The sequence below is a fragment of the Orbicella franksi genome, chromosome 6, assembly GCF_964199315.1.
Source record: "Orbicella franksi chromosome 6, jaOrbFran1.1, whole genome shotgun sequence".
Lineage (NCBI taxonomy): Eukaryota > Metazoa > Cnidaria > Anthozoa > Scleractinia > Merulinidae > Orbicella > Orbicella franksi.
The window spans coordinates 1,464,739-1,483,985 of NC_138150.1; the positions used below are offsets into that span (position 1 = coordinate 1,464,739).

General features: G+C 39.6%; 2 protein-coding genes across 2 annotated transcripts; one reads left to right on the forward strand and one right to left on the reverse strand.

Annotated features, from left to right (window-relative positions):
- The first annotated feature begins 741 nt into the window (after positions 1-741).
- On the forward strand, positions 742-9,495 carry LOC145489047 (embryonic protein UVS.2-like). Its single transcript, XM_081467944.1, has 6 exons — positions 742-1,336; positions 2,808-2,983; positions 5,154-5,390; positions 6,137-6,305; positions 7,447-7,597; positions 8,046-9,495. Exons 1-6 carry the CDS (start codon positions 1,050-1,052, stop codon positions 8,115-8,117), a joined length of 1,092 nt encoding a protein of 363 aa, XP_081324070.1. The 5' UTR covers positions 742-1,049; the 3' UTR covers positions 8,118-9,495.
- Positions 9,496-9,594: 99 nt separating this feature from the next.
- LOC145489046 (uncharacterized) lies at positions 9,595-19,003 on the reverse strand. Its single transcript, XM_081467943.1, has 5 exons — positions 18,425-19,003; positions 14,707-15,537; positions 13,802-14,083; positions 13,196-13,480; positions 9,595-12,513 (listed from the first exon to the last, which is right to left on the reverse strand). The coding sequence occupies exons 1-4, from the start codon at positions 18,765-18,767 to the stop codon at positions 13,197-13,199; spliced, it is 1,740 nt and encodes a 579-aa protein (XP_081324069.1). The 5' UTR covers positions 18,768-19,003; the 3' UTR covers positions 9,595-12,513; position 13,196.
- Positions 19,004-19,247: the final 244 nt, after the last annotated feature.

Below are 19,247 nucleotides of genomic sequence, written 5' to 3' on the forward strand. Positions count from 1 at the left end.
AACTGTTTTGAGGGTCTGATTTATCCGTCTCAATCGAGATTAAAACTAAGAAGAAAACGGACGACTAAAATCGTAAAAATCTATACTTATTAAGATCATATATCCAAACACCACCACGGCCATGATTTCCTTTGTTTAAACTCGCTGAATTCATGACCCAAATGATTTTCATGTTTTTTCAGGTTCCTTTATTTGTTAACAATATACCCTTTTTTTATCAGCTCCTGTCTATGGCAACAGCTACCACGAGTATCACTTTGACGAGTACAAGAACCGCAAACGAGGCTCGGCATCCAACGCATACCGCTGGCCAAAAAGCAGCGACGGCACAGTCGACATCACCTATTATTTTGGTAACTAAACAAAAAAGAAATACAATTTACCACACGGGTCCTACAACTGGTGTGGCTGTCTGTACGTAGAAAATGTAAAAAAAAATGTGTGAGAATACCTTTAGGCTAGTTAAAATAGTGCGAATAAAATCTATTAAATGTTTAGTTTCAAAATAAACGTAAGCTTTCGTAAGCAGTTGTCCGTTGTTTAGAGTGAAAAAAGGAAGAAGCGAATTTTAGAGGACAGAACTGAAGGTTTTACGACGGCGTTGTTTCGAAGTTTTCTGGAGTGAAAATGTGTGTTTCGTATGTATTTTATTTTAATAGATTTCTGGAAAAGCTAAAGCAATATTAGATCAGAAGCCCACCACTAGGAGCGTGCAACTACTCCATAAATTCCTGTCCCGGCGTTTTTACAGACCGATCTATTTTTAGTTTGAATTTACCGCAAGTTTAGACCCCTGCAGGAACTTCAGTGACCAATCACAAGCATGGACTTAATTATTTTCAACTGACGGCCTCATTTCACCTGAAAATTAAAAAGAAAAAACAACCCCCCCGAGGCTGCCATTTTTTTTCCCTTCCGATGCGCGCTCATGTAGACCGGAACTGACCTATTTCGCGGAAAAAAGCCTAAAAATAGACCGGTATATAAAAATGCCGTGACATAGGCTTAGTATGGGAGTTGCACGCTCATAGTGATGGGCTCCTGATTAGATGATAATGAGCTGTCTCGGTTTCTATCGACCTTTGAAAGTTTCTTCACTTGTACAGTTAATTAGCCGTTCGCCAACCCTCAGCAGACAGAAATCTCGAGCCGCCGTCTGTTTTAAAAGTAGTTTTCAAGACTTCTGTTTTTTTTTTATGTTTGAAGCCAGTAGTATGAATTCCGATGCAATCAAGTGGGCAAAAACTGTCATCCACCAGTTATCGCAAGACACCTGCATTGATTTGATTGAAGGAAGTGAAGATGATCATGAAGTGGAGTTCACCAGCGGAAATGGGTAAGTATCGACCAGACGTACGAAAGGTAAAGGTAAAGTCCGCACACGAACCAAGTAGCCCATCAGGCCGGAGCTTATCCCGGTTTCTTTAGCAGTAAGTGACTAGGAATGTTTCTACTCCCCCCCCCCCCCCCGCCTCTGGATGAGAAGCCAGTCCATCGCAACTTACCCCCAGCAATTAGTTCGCCGGTACCCATTTATACACCTGGGCGGTGGGAGGCACTGTGAGAGTTAAGTGTCTTGCCCAAGAGCACAACACAATGTCCCTGGTCAGGGCTCGAACCCAGACCGCTCGGAGTGCCAACCATGAGGCCATTGCGCCTCAACATTGACCAAAGGAAACACTACTTATAATCATCAGTGTGTCAGTCTTTAAATGCAAGGTCTCTGGCCATTATCATCTTATGTGGTGTCGACTGACTGGAGATGCGCCTGGTTACAATAAAGAAAGGGCCAAATAATACCGTTATGGTTTTGGTAAACATACTGGAGTGTTGAATCTTGGAAAAAAAAAACGGTGCTGGAATGTGAAAATGAGTAAAGCAGTGCTGAGAACGACACTTTTAAAACACAAATCTCCGTTGTTGTTGGTTTTTTTTGTGACAGTATAACGACAACAACAGCATCCTCTTTATTAGCTCTTAAATCACATGCTAGATTATAGATACAGCTATGAAAAACAAAGGCGCTGACGACACGAATTAACCATTAGGTTACAAATGCCAGTTTGTCAGTTTGCAAAATGACTTTGCTAGGTTTGGACATCAGTATCATCGGTATAAGACATCACCCTGGCATTTGAATAAATAAATGCATAAAGATTGTGAGCCCGGGGCACCCTCAAAAGACCTTAAGAGGCCAACAAGTCGCACCTAGATTACCCTGGGTGCCGGAGGTTTTTCCCTTTCGCGGTTTCCGGTGTCGTTCATGTCTCTATTGTGACCTGCGCCGAAAACTTTTTCTCTCGGCTTCGCCGCTATAAGCGAAGCGAAGTATTTCCGTTCGCCGCGTGCGAGAAAATACCTCTGGTACCCAGGGTACCCTTAGATTCGTTACGTACTTTTTTCCTGTAGTCAGGCACAATCCGACAGTCAATTGAAGATTCTTCGTGTACGCAACAAAAATAGGCCAGCTTATTGCGCAGTCCGGACACTTCACACACACCTTCCATCTAACCACGGCTTGCACATCTTGGAAACTTTAACCTAAATCTATCAAGTTTGTCGTTGGCAATCCGTGTCAATCCTCTCCATCCTTAACCATCCTTGTCCCTTTATGTTTATTATTATCTCTTTGGTTTTTTTCTATCTTAACGGTAAACAAATATTTTCAGGTTTCCTTCAATTTAAAGGTAATTTTGTACGTGACCGAAATAACTCGTGACTGAGCTCCTTTAATAGAATTATAAAGGGCTGGAGGACACCGTTCTGCGAATTTAAAATACATGAATATTTTCTCCTTACATGTATAGCTGCAGTTCCTGGATAGGACACATAGGAGATAGTCAAGATATCACTCTAGGAAATGGATGTCACAACAGGGGAACGATTGCTCACGAGATAATGCATATGCTGGGATTTTACCACGAGCACACTAGGCTGGACCGAGATCAGTACATTACAGTGTACAACGAAAATATTTTGGACGGTATGTTACCGGGGAGGGGACCCCCAAATTTAAAGGACGGGGCAACTCGTTGTACCTTGTAGGGGTTAAAAGAGTGTTTTTAATTTGGTACCTCTTAGAGCCTCAAAAGGTTCACAGAGCGAGCTTTCGCTAACCTTTTAGGGTCCTTTAGGGTATCAAACCGAAAAATATATGACAGGAGATGTTTGGGTGTCTGGAAAACCCGAATAGTGAATAGCCGCAAATAGCGAATAGCGAATAGTACAAATAGTGCGAATAGTCTCGAATAGTGCGAATAGTGCGAATAGTGCGAATAGTGCGAATAGTGGCGAACAGTGGCGAATAGTGGCGAATAGTGACGAACAGTGGCGAAGAGTCACGAATAGTCGCGAATAGTGACGCATAGTCGTCAACAGTCACCACTTTAGTTCAGCACTGGACTGGATTCGTTGAAATTGATTACTTGGAGCAACAGCGTTTATCCGCGGACGATGATAAATTCGACCAAGCACGGTCTGTGTCAGTTTATCAACTGAAAACACCTGGTTATAAAAACAAAAAACATCTAAGCTATATCTTGCGTTAATTAATTATCCAAATAAGCAACAGAATTTCACTGAATTTATTACCTTTTCTTCTCCGGACTCAGGCTAAAGCTGTCCATCGCAGACATTAAAAAAACAGAAAACACAAGAATAACCTGATAAAGACGTATTTACGCTTTTGCAGCGGTGTAAAGAAAAGAAATTACGTTAAGAAACACTTTTTGTGCTAAGTGAATAAAGATGGTAAATTTTAAGCTCGGTAATGTCAAATGAAATGTGAAAAGTGAACTTTGTCCCACGCTCGTGTCATGTTGATCAGTTCACTTTCCACATTTCGCCTTTTGTCCTGATACGCGTCTTTGCTTTCTAGCGGGAAAATCCCATCCCACGTTACTGCGAGGATGACTGCGAGAACCTGGGTACCCTATTTGCAACGATTCGCCACTATTCGCCACTATTCGAGACTGTTCGCCACTATTCGCCACTATTCGCCACTATTCGAGACTGTTCGCCACTATTCGCACTTTTCGAGACTATTCACACTATTTATACTATTCGCTATTCGCGACTAATCGCTATTCGGGTTTTCCAAACACCCGAAATATATTTGTTTATCAACTGATTTTTAATTTTGTCTCAGAATTGGTACCTAGCTCTTAGGGGTAAAAGAAATTTCAAGCCATGGCCAGTTCAGTTTTCAGTTTTATTATCGCACACTATTTACAGAAAAACAACTTAACGTGAGATGGTTCACAATGATATAGGAAAAATGAATACAGATAGAAATTAACTACAAGAAACAATATTTAATTGTGTACAGTGACCAAAGTAGCCAATGAGCTTTCATGATAAAGACGTATTTACGCTTTTGCAGCGTAAATACCGCAGAACAGGGTCCTGCCGCGTGCCGGTTGCCTCTTAGGGATTCTTTTCAAAACTTCCGACGAGCACCCCCGTCCTTTTTATATGGGAGCCCCCCCCCCCCCAGGGGGGTATGTTATTCACTCTTGAAGCTGTTAGCGTTCAAAGTTGTAATTGTGGAGGAGGGGAGGAAGAAAGGTGGGACTGGCGCTCAGCTATTATGTGGCACTAAAGTTTAGCGGGTTTAATTTTTGCGATTTGTGCGGTTTTCTCCACCATCCGCATGCAAAGAATAGTTCCAGCGAAAAAAAATTACTAATAATTTCCCGCACAAATTTTCTCCGCAAAAATTTACTCCACTGGCGAAATTATATATTCGAACATTACAAGTAGAATCTTGTTGCTTCTATTTATTTACAAAGGTCCTTTTCGTTCCGCAGAAACAAAACGATGAAATGTTAGTGCTAATTCATTACCGGCATAATCAGCCCCACAGGAACACGACTAATTGTGATAGAGTGAAACTGATCACTGGATTACTGTGTTCAACATCTCTACATGTTTTTTCACTTGTCAATTACATGCAGCTTAATTTAAAAAAATGCGAAACGTTGAAATTTCAATTAAACAAGACTTCCCAAAACCGCAAAATTTTATACCCAGCAAGAAAAATCAGTCTTTTCCAATGGCAAAAATTGGTTCTCGCAAAATACAAAAACTCACGTAAACTAGAGTGAACCAGCTTGGCCTACTCATTTTCCTCTCTTTGTTATATTCGCTGGCAGGGTATTCGTCGGAGTTCGACATGCGAAGCCAGAACAACTTTGGATATTCGTACGACAAGCACTCCATCATGCAATACAAGAATACTGCCTTTGGCAAAAAACAGAGTGATGGCACTGACGCTACAACTATGGAGTCCAAATCCGATCCTTCTGAAACTCTAGGAGCAGTTTCTCACATGGATGCCAATGATTTGGAAAAGATAAACTCATATTACGAATGCAGTAACGCTCCATCCTGTAAGTTGCGTTGCACTGTAAGTTTGTATACGAGCCAAGTGGCCCATCAGGCCGGCGCTTATCTCCAGTTTCTGTAGCATGAAGCGACTAAGATTATTTCTACTCCCGCCCCTTCCCTTCCCCCCGGATGGGATGCTAGTCCATCGCAGGGTTACCCCCAGCATTAAGTTCAGCAGTACCCATTTATACACCTGCGTGGAGAGAGGCACTGTAAGGGTGAAGTGTCTTCCCAGGAACACAACACAATGTCCCCAGCTAGGTCTCGAACTCGGACCACTCGATCCGGAGGCGAGCGCACTAACCATGAGATCACCGCGCCTCCACATACATGGTCGGTACTGGCTAACACCAGCTGCTATAATGCTCATAGGATACATCATTCAGGGAAACCTCTTAATAGATCAGCGTTGGCACTAAATTGAGCGGCTCCGAACTCGAAGAAACAACTGAAAAATGCCTTAGGCATATGCAAAATTTTTAACATGCATGTCATATATTTTTAATATAAATATTCAGAATTTCTATGAAAATCCAGGAAGATTCTAAATTATCTCAAACAATATCCGCGTGCTTGTATCTAGACCTCTCAGAAAACGCTTTCAGGCTTACTTAAGCGTTGAAAGCTCGCGCGTCAATGAATTATTTACAAACGAGTGCATGTAAATTGCATGATGAAGACGTCGGCTTGATCCAGTCTAAGGCCTTGTGAGTGAGGTATAAATGATATGGCGCATATTTGTTTGCAGTCGTGGATCACACAATCACTCTGTCAACCAAGGAGAACACTTGGCTCAGTTGTTGCCATGGGACCGATGGATATGTGTACGTAAAACTCGTGGGTAACTCTGGTGCCTCGCCTTGGCAGCTTGTCACATCGGGAGGACAACTCTATGCCGATGAAAACGAGGGTGGCGAGTAAGTTATTGTTTCTGCTCTTGTTATTCGTACTAATGTTGTTACTGTTGCCCTTGCTGTGTTTTCATATCTTGGGTATTTTTGTGTTTGGTCAGAGCAGTGTATCAGTCGGCTACACTCGTAATTTCGTTTTCTCCCAACTCGTGTTTCGCGGCTTCTCGTTTGACGAAATTGTAGAAAATGCGAGTGTTTGTAATCTAAAACGTTGTTTCCTCAATCCATCGTATTTAAGGAAAATTCTGTCGGCGTACATGCACGTGAATTTATTCGCTTGCCGCATGCATTGCACGCAGGAAAAAAGATGAATGTGTTGAAACATGTGCGAGTGAACGAATTTTGTTTAACGACTGTTTTTTTCCATGACGCAGACGCAACTGATCCACTCTAACGTTAAGTCATCTTTTTCTTTCGCAAATTTCGTGGCCGTAACTGTTCAATTATTGCTCTACTGAGTATATCTCATGTTTCTTTCGCACGTCTTCCAACACCTGGAAGGATCAGAAATGTCCCTCGTTTCGTGTTCGGAACTGTTTTCCAATCCTCACCGGCCTCCAAGTCCTTCTAACTCAAATTATTGGTGGCCATGTGGTAAAAACCTTTTTCAACAAACAACTACATAGTTACTTTCCTTTTGATTTTAAATGTTAGTTTTGCAAATCGTTGGTCTTTTTTTTGTTTGTTTGTTTTCAGCACTCATTTTCATGTTGTGATCTATTTCAGATGCATTGCTTTTACATCACACCGATTAGTATAGGTAATCGTATGAATGCGAATGCAATTAGGATTCACACTACGAATCATACTTGAATTGCTCTCAAAATTAAAAGGATTTCCATGCAGTACTAGTGCTATTTGAAAATTCTTTTAAATTGCTCTCCCCTAAGGGCTTGTGTAATTTTGAGAGAAATTTCAAATATCTCTCATGGTGTAAGTCCTAATTGCATTCGCATTCATACGATTACCTATACTTTTCGGTGTGATGTAAAAATTGCTCAAGCTTTCATACGATTACTCATCTATCATAGTATGGTTGGGAAAATTACAAACGCGCGTAAAACGTAAAACGTAAAACGTAGTGTAAACAAAAGAATTGAACTGAATTGAATTGGATATTTCTTTGTAAATTCGTTATCCTTTCTAGTGTACAGACACACAAGCTGCCTTTCCCAGACGTGGGAACCATCAACTCTGTCAAAGTAGCCCTTGAGGCTGAGGGTGACATTAAGACCAGGAAACGGCGCTCGGTTGAAACAAAAGCAAAAAGGTTATTTGATGGATGGACTCTTGAAAACGTAAGTGTCAATGTGAAATATATATATAAACAACAGCCTCCACTTGGCGCGAAAATAGGCTCGGATATTTGTCCGCAGACATTATCTGTTCCGAGAAGCAAGCAGTTTTCCGCGAGCGTAGCTTGAGGAAAACTGTGAACTTCGAGGAACAGATAATGTCTAGACAATGTCCAAGGATGATGTTAACATTGCCGACACTTTAACAAAAGGAACTCGCAGCTAAACTCGACGGAAATCTTACACCTAAAATGAAACTACATACGTCATGTTATATACGCACGGCCGTGCGTACATAGAGATTTTTACTATGATGGCCCAATAGGAATTAGATAAGACCGGCGCGCGTGCTTTGTACGTCATAAGGGTTTTTAAAGCATGCGTCATTCATTACTTCACAAAATTTATTTGGTGTGAGGGTTTTTCATCTTATCGTGTTTTCATTTAACAGTTGGCACTGGACGGTGTGTCTTACGGTGGCGGAGAACTCGATGTAGGAGACGAGCTGACACTTACAGCATAATAAGAAAGAGCAACAGGACAAGGAATTCCACACTGACTCACAGACACGACACATGGAAGGAACAATTACTTGCGCTGTTCATACAGATTACATGATTAGTTAAAACCAGGAAGAAAAAAACAGAAACTCGAAAAAGTATTAACTTCGTTTTATCAAGTAGCAGCGGTGAATTATTATTTATAATACTTATCTTGTTCTCAAACTCAATTTTCATTAAGTTTAAACAAAAGAAATCATGACCGTGACGGTGTTTGGATATCTGATCTTAATTAATAAGCAAAGATTTAAACGATTTTATTTCTCCATTTATTTCCTAGTTGTAGTTTCGATCGAGAAGATATATCAGTGTTTTACCGCATTTCCAAACACCTCGAAATTCGTCAAAAATACTTCGCTACGCATCGTATTTTCAACTATCTTCCCAGTGTTTGGAAATTCGGTGAAACACGGTCTTTCGTGTCTGACATATCACTCTCAGTTCTTTTGACACACACGATGTTTACCACCACTGCTGCTTGCGTTTTTTAGTTTGAAGTTGGCAAGTACAAACCACCCAAGACTCTTGCACTTCTCACGCGTCGACTTAATTAATTTATTTTCAGAATAGAGAGAGAAAGAAAATGATAGTCTGATTTCTTGTTTGTTGTATAAAGGAGCTCAGTCACGGTATTTTGAGTTATTTTGGCCACATACAAAATTACCTTTAAATGGTAGGGAACCTGAAAATAACAGTTTAATAACATAGAAAAGCACCAAAGACATAATGATAAACCATAAAGGAACAAGGATGGCTAAGAATGGAGAAGATTAACACGGATTACAAACGACGAATTTGAAAAATTGACGCTAAACTTTTCAATAACCTTGAGTGAGCCCCTTTAAGTGTGTTCTACTCAGGAGCTTGTTTCGAGGGCAGACGATTATCTTTCGAGGGTAGTTGTCTATCACTTTTGTAACCTATCCTTTTTGGAGAGAATCTGCCAAGAAATTCGTTTGGGAAATCTTTTCTACGAGACTGTTCTTTCAGAGAATATGATCGCAAATTGACACAACAAACTAGTAGAAATTATAGTTTAGTCACACTACATAATCGTAACACAACACAGTAAAGTTGCACTTCACTAATAGAAGAAACACGACACGACAGTTTCAATAAAACTTGTGTGGACATTCACAGATTAATGAACCAGGCCGGACGATCGGTTATGTTTAATATTAAGTAGTGTAGAATATTTAACGTTAAGAGTTGTATGATCTGCTTGTAACGAGCACACACTTAGGTCTTGATGTAGTGAGAAATAAAACGAGCATTGAAAAACAAACTCTCTTCAGTATTGTCAGTGTCGCAAACCAAACATTTCCGTTGTGATGCGCGAGGTATTGTTCGTTTCAATTCGAAGGATCACACGAGCCAAGAGAGGAGCATGATTGTGAAAGTAAAGAGTGGTTTTGAGAGGTGTACAAATTCACACACAGGAATAACCAAGATCTGTTGATTCGCATTTATTATTGATCATAGTTACATTGTGAAAATAATCAAGCCCTACTATATTTACACTCAAAATGTTTAGCACTAAAATTCCCCTACTTGCTTTCCTCACTAAAATTATAGAAATTTTCCTTGGGAAAATTCCTATTTTGGTCAAGATGATTAAACCTTGGATTCTCATTAATGTGTCATAAGAAGGTTAGGGGAGGTCAGACATCGATCCGAGATCTCCACAAGTTTTAACACCCCCTGACTAGTGTTAAATGCAAAATAACATTAAATTACTGTCTCGCAGCAGGCATTCTGCTGCTACTCAAAAACAACTGGTCGTTTTTCCCTCAACCTATCTAATCCCCCAGAAGCCACGCACCTCTCCAGAACCTGTAATTTCATTGGTTCCCTGTTTCATACACTTCTATTGTGTTTCAGTTCACTGTTTCTGTTATATGTTTCTATTATTTTCTCAGCCAATCCTGTTTAGTGCTACACCTTCTGAGAGGGGCGTGGCACCTCCATCCCCAGCCGTTTGGACAGCCCTCTTTCAGACTCTACACCCTATAGTATCCAAGGTTGACAAGACCTAAGTACACTACCAGCTCATAAAATCCACAAGAATGTGCAAATGCACATGTATTCATGATCAAACCATTGAATATTGTATATGTCTTGCAAAACAACATCTTTTGAACAGTGACATCAAGGATATATAAACGACCACTGGTTTTCGTCAAAAATTATGGCAAAGTTGTGTATGATACAATCATAGCTGAATGATGCATTGCTTTCACTGGAAGCGTTGAGCGTAAATTAAAAAAGAGAAAATGCATGAACAATTTGCATTTGCAAACAAAATTAACCCACTTTAACCTCCTTCAAAGAGGCCAGCTGTTCAAACATTTTCTCCACTTGATTTAAACAAAATTCTGAGTCAGTGACAGTGGAAGTCTCCCTTAACCAACATGTTCATATTCATATTGATTCTAGTCCTACAAAATTGTGTCCATGAGAAAGACATGGAGACAAGTTAGTGTTTTTCTGATTGGTGTTCACAGAACAAGGTTTGAACTTTAGTCCTCTTTAGATCTAGAGTAAGAAGGTTTTAAAATAGCGTTGTGCACCTATAACATCACGAAAATTCGACCCCTAGTGTGATTCAAACAGCTAGACCATTTGCAACCGACATTTGGAAAATGTGAATCACTCCTATGAGGTTGTTGCTTCAACACAACAAAGCTAAAGAAAACTTTCCAGCAAGCTGGGAAAAAGGCAGAAATTGGCATAAAGAAATTTATAAAATTAATCCGATCTGGATTGTCATCTTGCTGTGACATGACCTGATAGAGAACCAACCAGTTCCCTTGACATGCCACAGTATGTCAAAGAGATACATTGAGACAACGTCAACACATTCAGAAAATAACTAGGTTTTTTTTTTTTTGACCTGCACCCTGTGTGTGTGGAGCAGGGGGGGGGGGTGGTGGGGTTAAGAGTGCACAATGCTATAGTTGGAAATTAAAGTAAATAAAACTACATACTTTCAAAAAGGCATAAAAAAAACTGCTGGAAAAGAAATGACAAGGCAAGAGTTTGTATAAAAGCTGCAGCGCTCTCATAATATACATGGAGCTTAAACTACATGGTATACCTGCATATCAAATTAAGCTCACCTTGACCTCACATGAATAGAATTTTTGCCATTGATAATATAAGGTTCGGTCATGTATAAAAGCAAAGAACATGAAATGCAAACAACAACTGGTGTCACTGTAAATGTTTCAGGCGAGGATATATTGGCCCTTATGATTTCGGTTGCTGTGCCACACAGGAAATTGCTACTAGTATTTACAATGTATTGGTAAGTACAATGTTTTTTCAAATTAAAATTCAGTACTCCTAAGATACCACTTAGCTTTCCTACTTTAAAGAAAGAGCCCTGCATCTAAATGTTACACAAATGCTTAACTTAAATGCTACTCACACAGCAACTACAAGCACTTTTAAAAGTGAGTCAATCCTTGCCATATCTCCTGCCAAATTAATTTTACAGAAGATTTTGTAGTCAAAGAGATTCACAGACATAACAGTGAAGACCCTCAAACAACGAGCACTTGACTTTTTTTACGCATTTTTTCAGTGACTAAACAGGGGTAGATCTAGGGGGAGTGTGCAAGGGGTGCACCACCCTCCCCCCCTTGAGATGAAGCCTTCTTCATCATAATTATTTGCTTTTAAAATGTGTTTACCTCACCAGTCAGTTACGCCGTTCCTAAGAGGTACACCCCTCTTAAGAAAAATCCTGGCATCCACCCCTGCTAAAGAATGAGGGATCTGCATCCTAATATTGTACGAGTATTCAGCATTGTTACACTGTGAAATCAGCAGCCTTTTACTCATTGTACAAAGAGCCTTCATTCTTTACAGGGCTGTCATTGAGGGCAGTAACCCGCAACACCTGTTACAGCCGAGAATGGCTGATTTTCCCTTGACGCTATGAGTGACATTGCCTGTTGTTGAGAGAATTCATCCAAAAAGAAACAAGTTTGCTATGGGTGTGGAGAACAAAGCTACAGGTGACTCAAAACCTAACGGCAGCCCTGCCTTAGTCAACAAATTTTATGAAAAAAAGTCAAGTGTTCATGGTTTGGGTGTCCTTGGGCCTTGTGACAGTCAGTAATATATAATTATTCCTGCAGAAAACCCCACATAAGAAATCAGTTTTAAAAATGCCACCATGATTATAGCATTTGTACATTATTTAAGTTATTTTACCAACTGAGTTTCAATCCAGATAATTGCAGCCATACATGTAAGTGGGTAGTATTTGCTCCTCCCTCCACTTCAGTAAGGAATTAACTGACAGCTCTGCATGCAGAAATAGCTTGTAACATGTTACATGTAACTTCACCACTATAAGGAGACAAACAAAATCAAGTTCCACAAGCAGGAACATTGGACAGAAACCATAGGTAGTGTTAAAAGAAGAATGAACTATCTTGCAAAATCAGACTTGAGATTTCAAGTTTGTCCCTCTTTGATACCATTTTGGCCATTTTCTATCTCACTAAATTACAGTACACTAACTTATGAAATTCCAATCCTTTGTCAACTTTTGGGGCACTTTAAAACTTAAACACCACTTGGCTGGTCAAACGTTTTTGCTCTATTTCTGACAAATGGTTTGTCTCAGGTTTCACTGCATTAAAATCAAAGCCTATCTCTTGGTCTTAACTAGATATTCATATAAATCCTCTCATATATAAGCCCACTCAAACACCTTTATACCTGTACAGGTCTGAGGACTTGATAATAACGGCCAATGTTAATAATGGATTAATGACCAAGATGTTACAGTATGTGGCCAGCTTCAAGCAATTTTTAATACTTGTCTGATGATTTTTGGCAATTGCACCATTCACTTATTGTTTCCCCATGTGACTTAAACCAGAACTGACATGATTTATAAAATCTTGTTGCTGCTGCACATGTACACTGAATTACATGGATCCATTAACATATTCAAAAAAGGACTAATGATGCAGTCCTGCAAGGAAATCCATGGGCACACTCTAACAAACGTTAAATGACAAACCTTAGCTCAGTTTAGCTGGTTTCACCACCAGGGAAGGAGGGTCAGTCTTGACATTGCCAACAGGGGCAGGGACAATCTCTGGCTGTCCTTCTATCATGCATCGGATTTTTCGTTCATCTTTTGGCCAGTGGTACTTCATGAACAAGTTCAAAAAGCATGGCACATCACCTTTGGACGATCCTTTGAGCATGATGGTCATGAATTTGCCTTTCCTGTTGCTGGCATGGACAGCAAGGTCAGCTAATATCAGATCGGATTCAAGTCGCAACATGCACTGTTCATCAGCTGAGGGTTTAAAAATATCAAGGTTACCACTGATGTAAAGAAACAGACACTACCAATGCAATATTTACTTTGGTTCAATCATTAATTTATTGCTTTCAGTAGGAGGTCAACTGGTTTTCACAGGCAGGCAAATTGTTTTTAGCTGAACTTCTCTATTTAAGAAAGACTTTCCTCTAGATGATCAATCCAGACTGGTAAATCATCCTCACAACTAGACAATTTGCCCAGTCGCCAGCCCTTAATAAAACCCCTGCTAAAATAATGATTACACATAAATGCTAGAGGGAATTAAATATTTTGAGAGTACAACTCCAAACAAACCTTCAAGACTGTCGCTGATTTCTTCAGGAGGAGAATCAAAAATTCTTTTCAATTCTGGCGAGACACAAATAAACAAGAAGTCGCTCTCCTGGACACTTTTTATTGCATAGCGGAACTTGTGTTCTGCTACTTGAATAAGTTCTAACTTGTCCAAGTGACACCTGTAGCCCAGTGAACGTTCAAAACGATTGTACAACTTTAAGACCTCCTCTCTAAAGGCTTCCCCTTCCAAGTCAGAGCAGTGAATGATGGAAATTGTCTTCCCAGAACTCACAGATGGACCTATGTTACAAAAAAAATAAAAATGCCACATGGTTACAGTACGTCCATTAATTAAATAATACACGTATACATACATGTATACATACATGTATGCAACGTACTCTGAGTTAAAGAGAGGCCATGTGAGAATGAAACATCTTGATCCAGAGCACATTACAGCTGGTTAGTCCTGAAGGCAGACCTCCATGAAGTTGAGAAAGCATTTAATGAACCGCTGTCAGTAGCAAAGTTAGTGAATCAGACATTTTGAGCATTAACCCTCCACCAGAGCAAGACTTTTGTCTCACAAAGGGCTGACAATTGAATAAATAAATAAATTAAATAATTATAATTAATTAATTTAACCAAGTCACATCAGTGATTAATTTACATATCAACTTCCAGTTGATAAAAGGTTATTTGCAAGTGTTTCACATGCCCACTGATGCAGTCCAACAGTTTCCTAAGACAACAAACCCTACATGTACATTTGTTCCTCTAACATGTGGAGTCCAGGATACTAATCATTACAGCTGTAGACACTGTTGCCCCCAACAATATCAGCATCAAGTTTGAAAAAAGTCCTGTCTATTAAAACAGATTCAATAATAATTTAGTAATCATACATGTACATTGTGCATTACCTTCCGATGACATATACCCTGATTCATATCCTGGGGATATTGGCGAGGCAATGGATTCTGCGGAGCTCAAACTATCCGTAAGTGACAATTTGCGTGCCTCTGTGACATTGAGTGGAGACAAATTTTCACATGGCCTTGGAGCAGCCTCACTGTAAGAGCTCATGGCAGTGCCTGATGTATTCATGGACGTTTCAACTGTACCAGATTTTTCCTCCTTGCTTGACTGTTCAGATGATTTCTTCTGACGTTTACGCTTGGAAATCAAACTGATGAACTTTTTCCGAAGAGACTTTCCTTCCTTGGATTTTTTGCAGTTTGGTTCATGGGAAACAGAACGGTTAATCAAGCTCCTTCCATCTCTGCCAGATTCTAGTTTCCCACCAGTTTCTCCTTCAGAATAATTAGGTGACCACGACTTAAATCTAAAGAGATCTGGTCTTTTCACAGCAGAATCTCCCCCGTCATTCAAGTTACCACTACTAAAACACTTTCCTTGAAGTTCTTTGTAGTCAGCTGAACCAGTCTCTAAATATTTATCAATTCCATTATCCAAAGCCTTACTGTCCACAGCTGCAACGTATTGTGAAGAATGTGGTAACTTTGAAGTTGTTGAACATTCTGAAGTTACAGATGTTGTTTGTTCTGTGTTAAAAGTATTAAAGTCTGAAGACGAAACATTTGTGCTACTCCCACTGACATTGCTACTCATACTGGATGGAGCAGTGTTAGAATTATGTCCAAATCCTTCTTGGTCTCTCTGTCCGTCACTGAAGTCATCATCCTCATCGCCTTCACTTGGCAGGTTGCCCTTCCCTGATGTTGTTTCATATTCTGAAAATAAATAAAATATAATAAACAAAAAATTTGAATATAGCATAGACCTGTGCCAACTCTCCCAGATACAGACCGAATCTTGTGGTGTGCCATACAGGTCACCAAATCTCCCCAATTCAAAGGAAAGCACTTATTTTGGCTGATTTTTTGGCATTTTCGGGCAAAAGTTTGTAATATTTGATGCATTTTTGTGGCTGAAACAGCTGAGTTATACTTTTAACACCGTTTTTTGTAGCGTTGAGAAGGTTGAAGATCACCTGGATTTCTATTTTTCTAGGTTGGCATCTCTGATATAGCAACTGCAGTTTTTAAACTTGATTTTGGTAGGTCAATGCAAAAGGAGGGGGGTTGGGGGTGAAGGGGAAGTTCTGTAGTACATATAGATGGCTGGAACGTATGTGTTTAAATTAGTTAACTTGACCTCTTTGAAGAACGCAAACTGCAAAACAATACCTAACTCTTTGGATTTTTCAACACTACAAAACTACCAAATCAGATCTGCATAACTCTACACCACATAAACCAGACTGGGTGCTGATATGGAAGATAGTATAATATCAATACAGTAACTGTTAAGTGCACTTTCCTGCAAAGGGGCAATGGTTAATTAGAATAGCTGCAGCCTTTATTAAAAACAAAAGCTCCTGTTGAAGGGACATGTATTTAATGGAGAGGGGCACTTTTTGCAAGAAGGTGCCAACTCAAAAATGTTGTATATAACCATGGCTTAATGTTTGTTCATTTTTAACTCAAGGTATAAAGAAAAACTGAGAATTGAAAGATATAGGGTAAGCGAGTGTCTAACTTTTGTGAAGCTTTTATTCTTAAATACAGCAAAAAAGCAAAAAAACTTAACTAAACCCAAAAACAACCAGAGCAAAAACACTGTTCTCGGAAATAGTTGATGTAACGTGATATATTTTCTACTGCTTGATAGTTCAAGAAGCATTTTCCATCATTTCAAAAGGCCTGGCATTCACAATTTCCAGCAGAGCACACAACATTACACCTTCAGACACATCAGCAGCATTCACAGAAAGAGATGCATGTGATTATATCAAGTTAGATAAAAATGTACAATTAAATCTCAATTAAGCAGCCACCATCAGGGAAATGGAGGTGGCTGCAGCTGCTTAATAGGGGTTGACCACTTAACAGGGTTTTGTCAGGATTTAGTATTTGGCTTAGCAGAAATGTCAATGTACATGTATTCCATTATAAATAAAGAATCATATGAAGACAACAATAGTGTTTTTATCAGTGGTCACCTTCTATTTCAGAATTTTATTTGTTGCTGCCTTTTTCCAAAACAAAGCCAAACAGCATGTATTATATTCTGAGTGACCAATTATATGGGTAACAACAATAAAAGCCCTAATTGGGACAACCCAAAGGTGGCCACGGCTGCTAATAAAGGTGGCCAGATAATAGCAGCTTTATTTACAGCATTTTACTGACAACAATGTCAGGACTCTGATAACTGGCCACTTAACAAGGGGTGGCCAGTTATGTTAACAGGTGGAAGCTTAACAGAAGTTCAACTGTATTTATTTTCAAACACTGGTTTTGTTATTCAAATTTCTGGACCATGAAACATGACTCTTTGTTTCAGCAGCCAATAGCGCTCTGGTTGGCGCATCGATAACAATGAACCATGTCACCGATATTTTTGCCATTAAAGGTAACATGGAAAAAGAAATAAATAGGGACCAAGCAAGAAAAAAAGGATCTAAATTATCACCGATTATATTTCACCACAAAAATATCAAACAAAAAAATCATCGCTGTGAAACTGCATGTTACGAAAGATTTCACAATAAACGGAAGTTAACTCACACTCGCTATGATTTCCGTGACTAATAGTGCATGGCAATCTACATGCACATGTAGTTTTCAAAGATCTAGAACATGCAGATTAGCGAGCATATGCCAGTTTCAGTAATATTAAGCTGTTAAAAACAAAAATACACGCAATTTGATAAAAGAGCCTTACTGTTTAAAAACCACAATGTCATTCATTTGACATTGTAGCATTAGACAACCACTGCGAACTTGAAATTTTTCTCACGTACAAGACAGTGTGTACATGTACCTGGGCGAATTTTCAAGAAAATGGATTTCGCCGTTCACATGGAGACTTGATCAAAACTAGCTTGAGTTAAAATTCTACTAAGCCTAAAAGTCGAATACAAAACACTTCGCAACACGTTGGTTAGAAATGAAACGAATTTCCAAGAACGGAAGAGCTTCGATCTAGTTCAACCTTTCATACCGTGTCGGTGACTGACGTACTCGGCAGACAAAGCCTAAATTAAGTTTCTCCTGAAAAATTGTTTTGAGGGACTCGTTCCTATCTTTTCATTCAGTGATGTACAGAACTGTTTATTAACACTCTAGTTATTAATACTAAAACGGTTAAAAAATATGGTATGGTACACTCTGCACTGCAAATATACCGCCGCGTGGGAAGGTGAATAGGTTCAATTATTGGCCAGCTTTGCAAGAATTATGGCCATCTCGCTTTAACCTTTCCTTAAATTGACAAACCTCAATCAAGGTTACCACTACACTACAAACCGATCGACGAAGGATAATTTCAATAGACAACGCTCGACGACTCTAGATTTAAGCTTATATTGATCTGCGTGATAGGTTGCCGCACGACTGCCCACTCGCTAATGAGCGAAATGCTAGATTGAAGCACGAGATTTGACGCAGTTATTTCTAAAGCTTGTAGTCTGTAGAGATTGGCGTTCAGTCTAACGAACAACTCTCCCTAAGCTAGGCTGATTATAAAAGAATTCAGTAAAGAAATCAACGTCTACAACAACACACAAGTTCCTAAAGTAGAACTTCGCTGGTGGAACAAAAATTAGCGACGTACCTTCTACACACTCGTGGATCACTTCCAGACAGGCGCAGAGTTGGAGGTTAGTCAATACATCCACAAGTTCTCCTAAACGACCATTTTTTTTGTACATCCAGTCTTCTAGCAATACAAGTCCTGGTCTAGCGTCATGAGCGAATAAACCAAGGATCTGTTCCGTAGGATAACCGAGCGAGTCGGCGACATCTTTCCAGTTTTTCAAAGCGCCCACAATATTCAATCGTAGTGAAAGCGGGTCTCTAACTTTACAGTAACTGAGCACCTCTCGCGCCGGTAAAGACAGAATTTCCTGCGCTATGAGGCTTTGTTGAGGACCTTCCTCCTCCTCTCTGCACTCCATGCTTTGTTTGTTGAACAGAACGCTACCCCACAAGCGCCATTTCAACCCACGATCGCTAACCTCTTACGAGTCGCAACGAAGATACACAGCACTTTGATCATGAATAAGCTCAGCATAAATAACTTCCCACAACTCCTTGCATGCTTTGTACATCGTCACGTGGTCAGTTCTCTTCCTCATTCCAGGGCCTTTTCAAAGGAAATAAACCACAGACGTGAAACCATCCCTCTCACGAGTGACCTTTAATTTGAGTATTTTGCTAATGCTGGGGTCTGCGTTGAGATAGAACGTGCCATATCGTTGTTTGTCCAAAGAAGAATCATTTCATTGTAGACACGATTTTGCACTGTACTTGCAAACTGGCTCTATGCGCGTGCGCAATTTATTCTAACTTTAATTAACTCGCCTATTTGATTTATTCATTTGTTTCTTTTTTGTCAAGAAGTAAAGAAAACTCTTTTGTTTTTGAAGAGAAAAGAA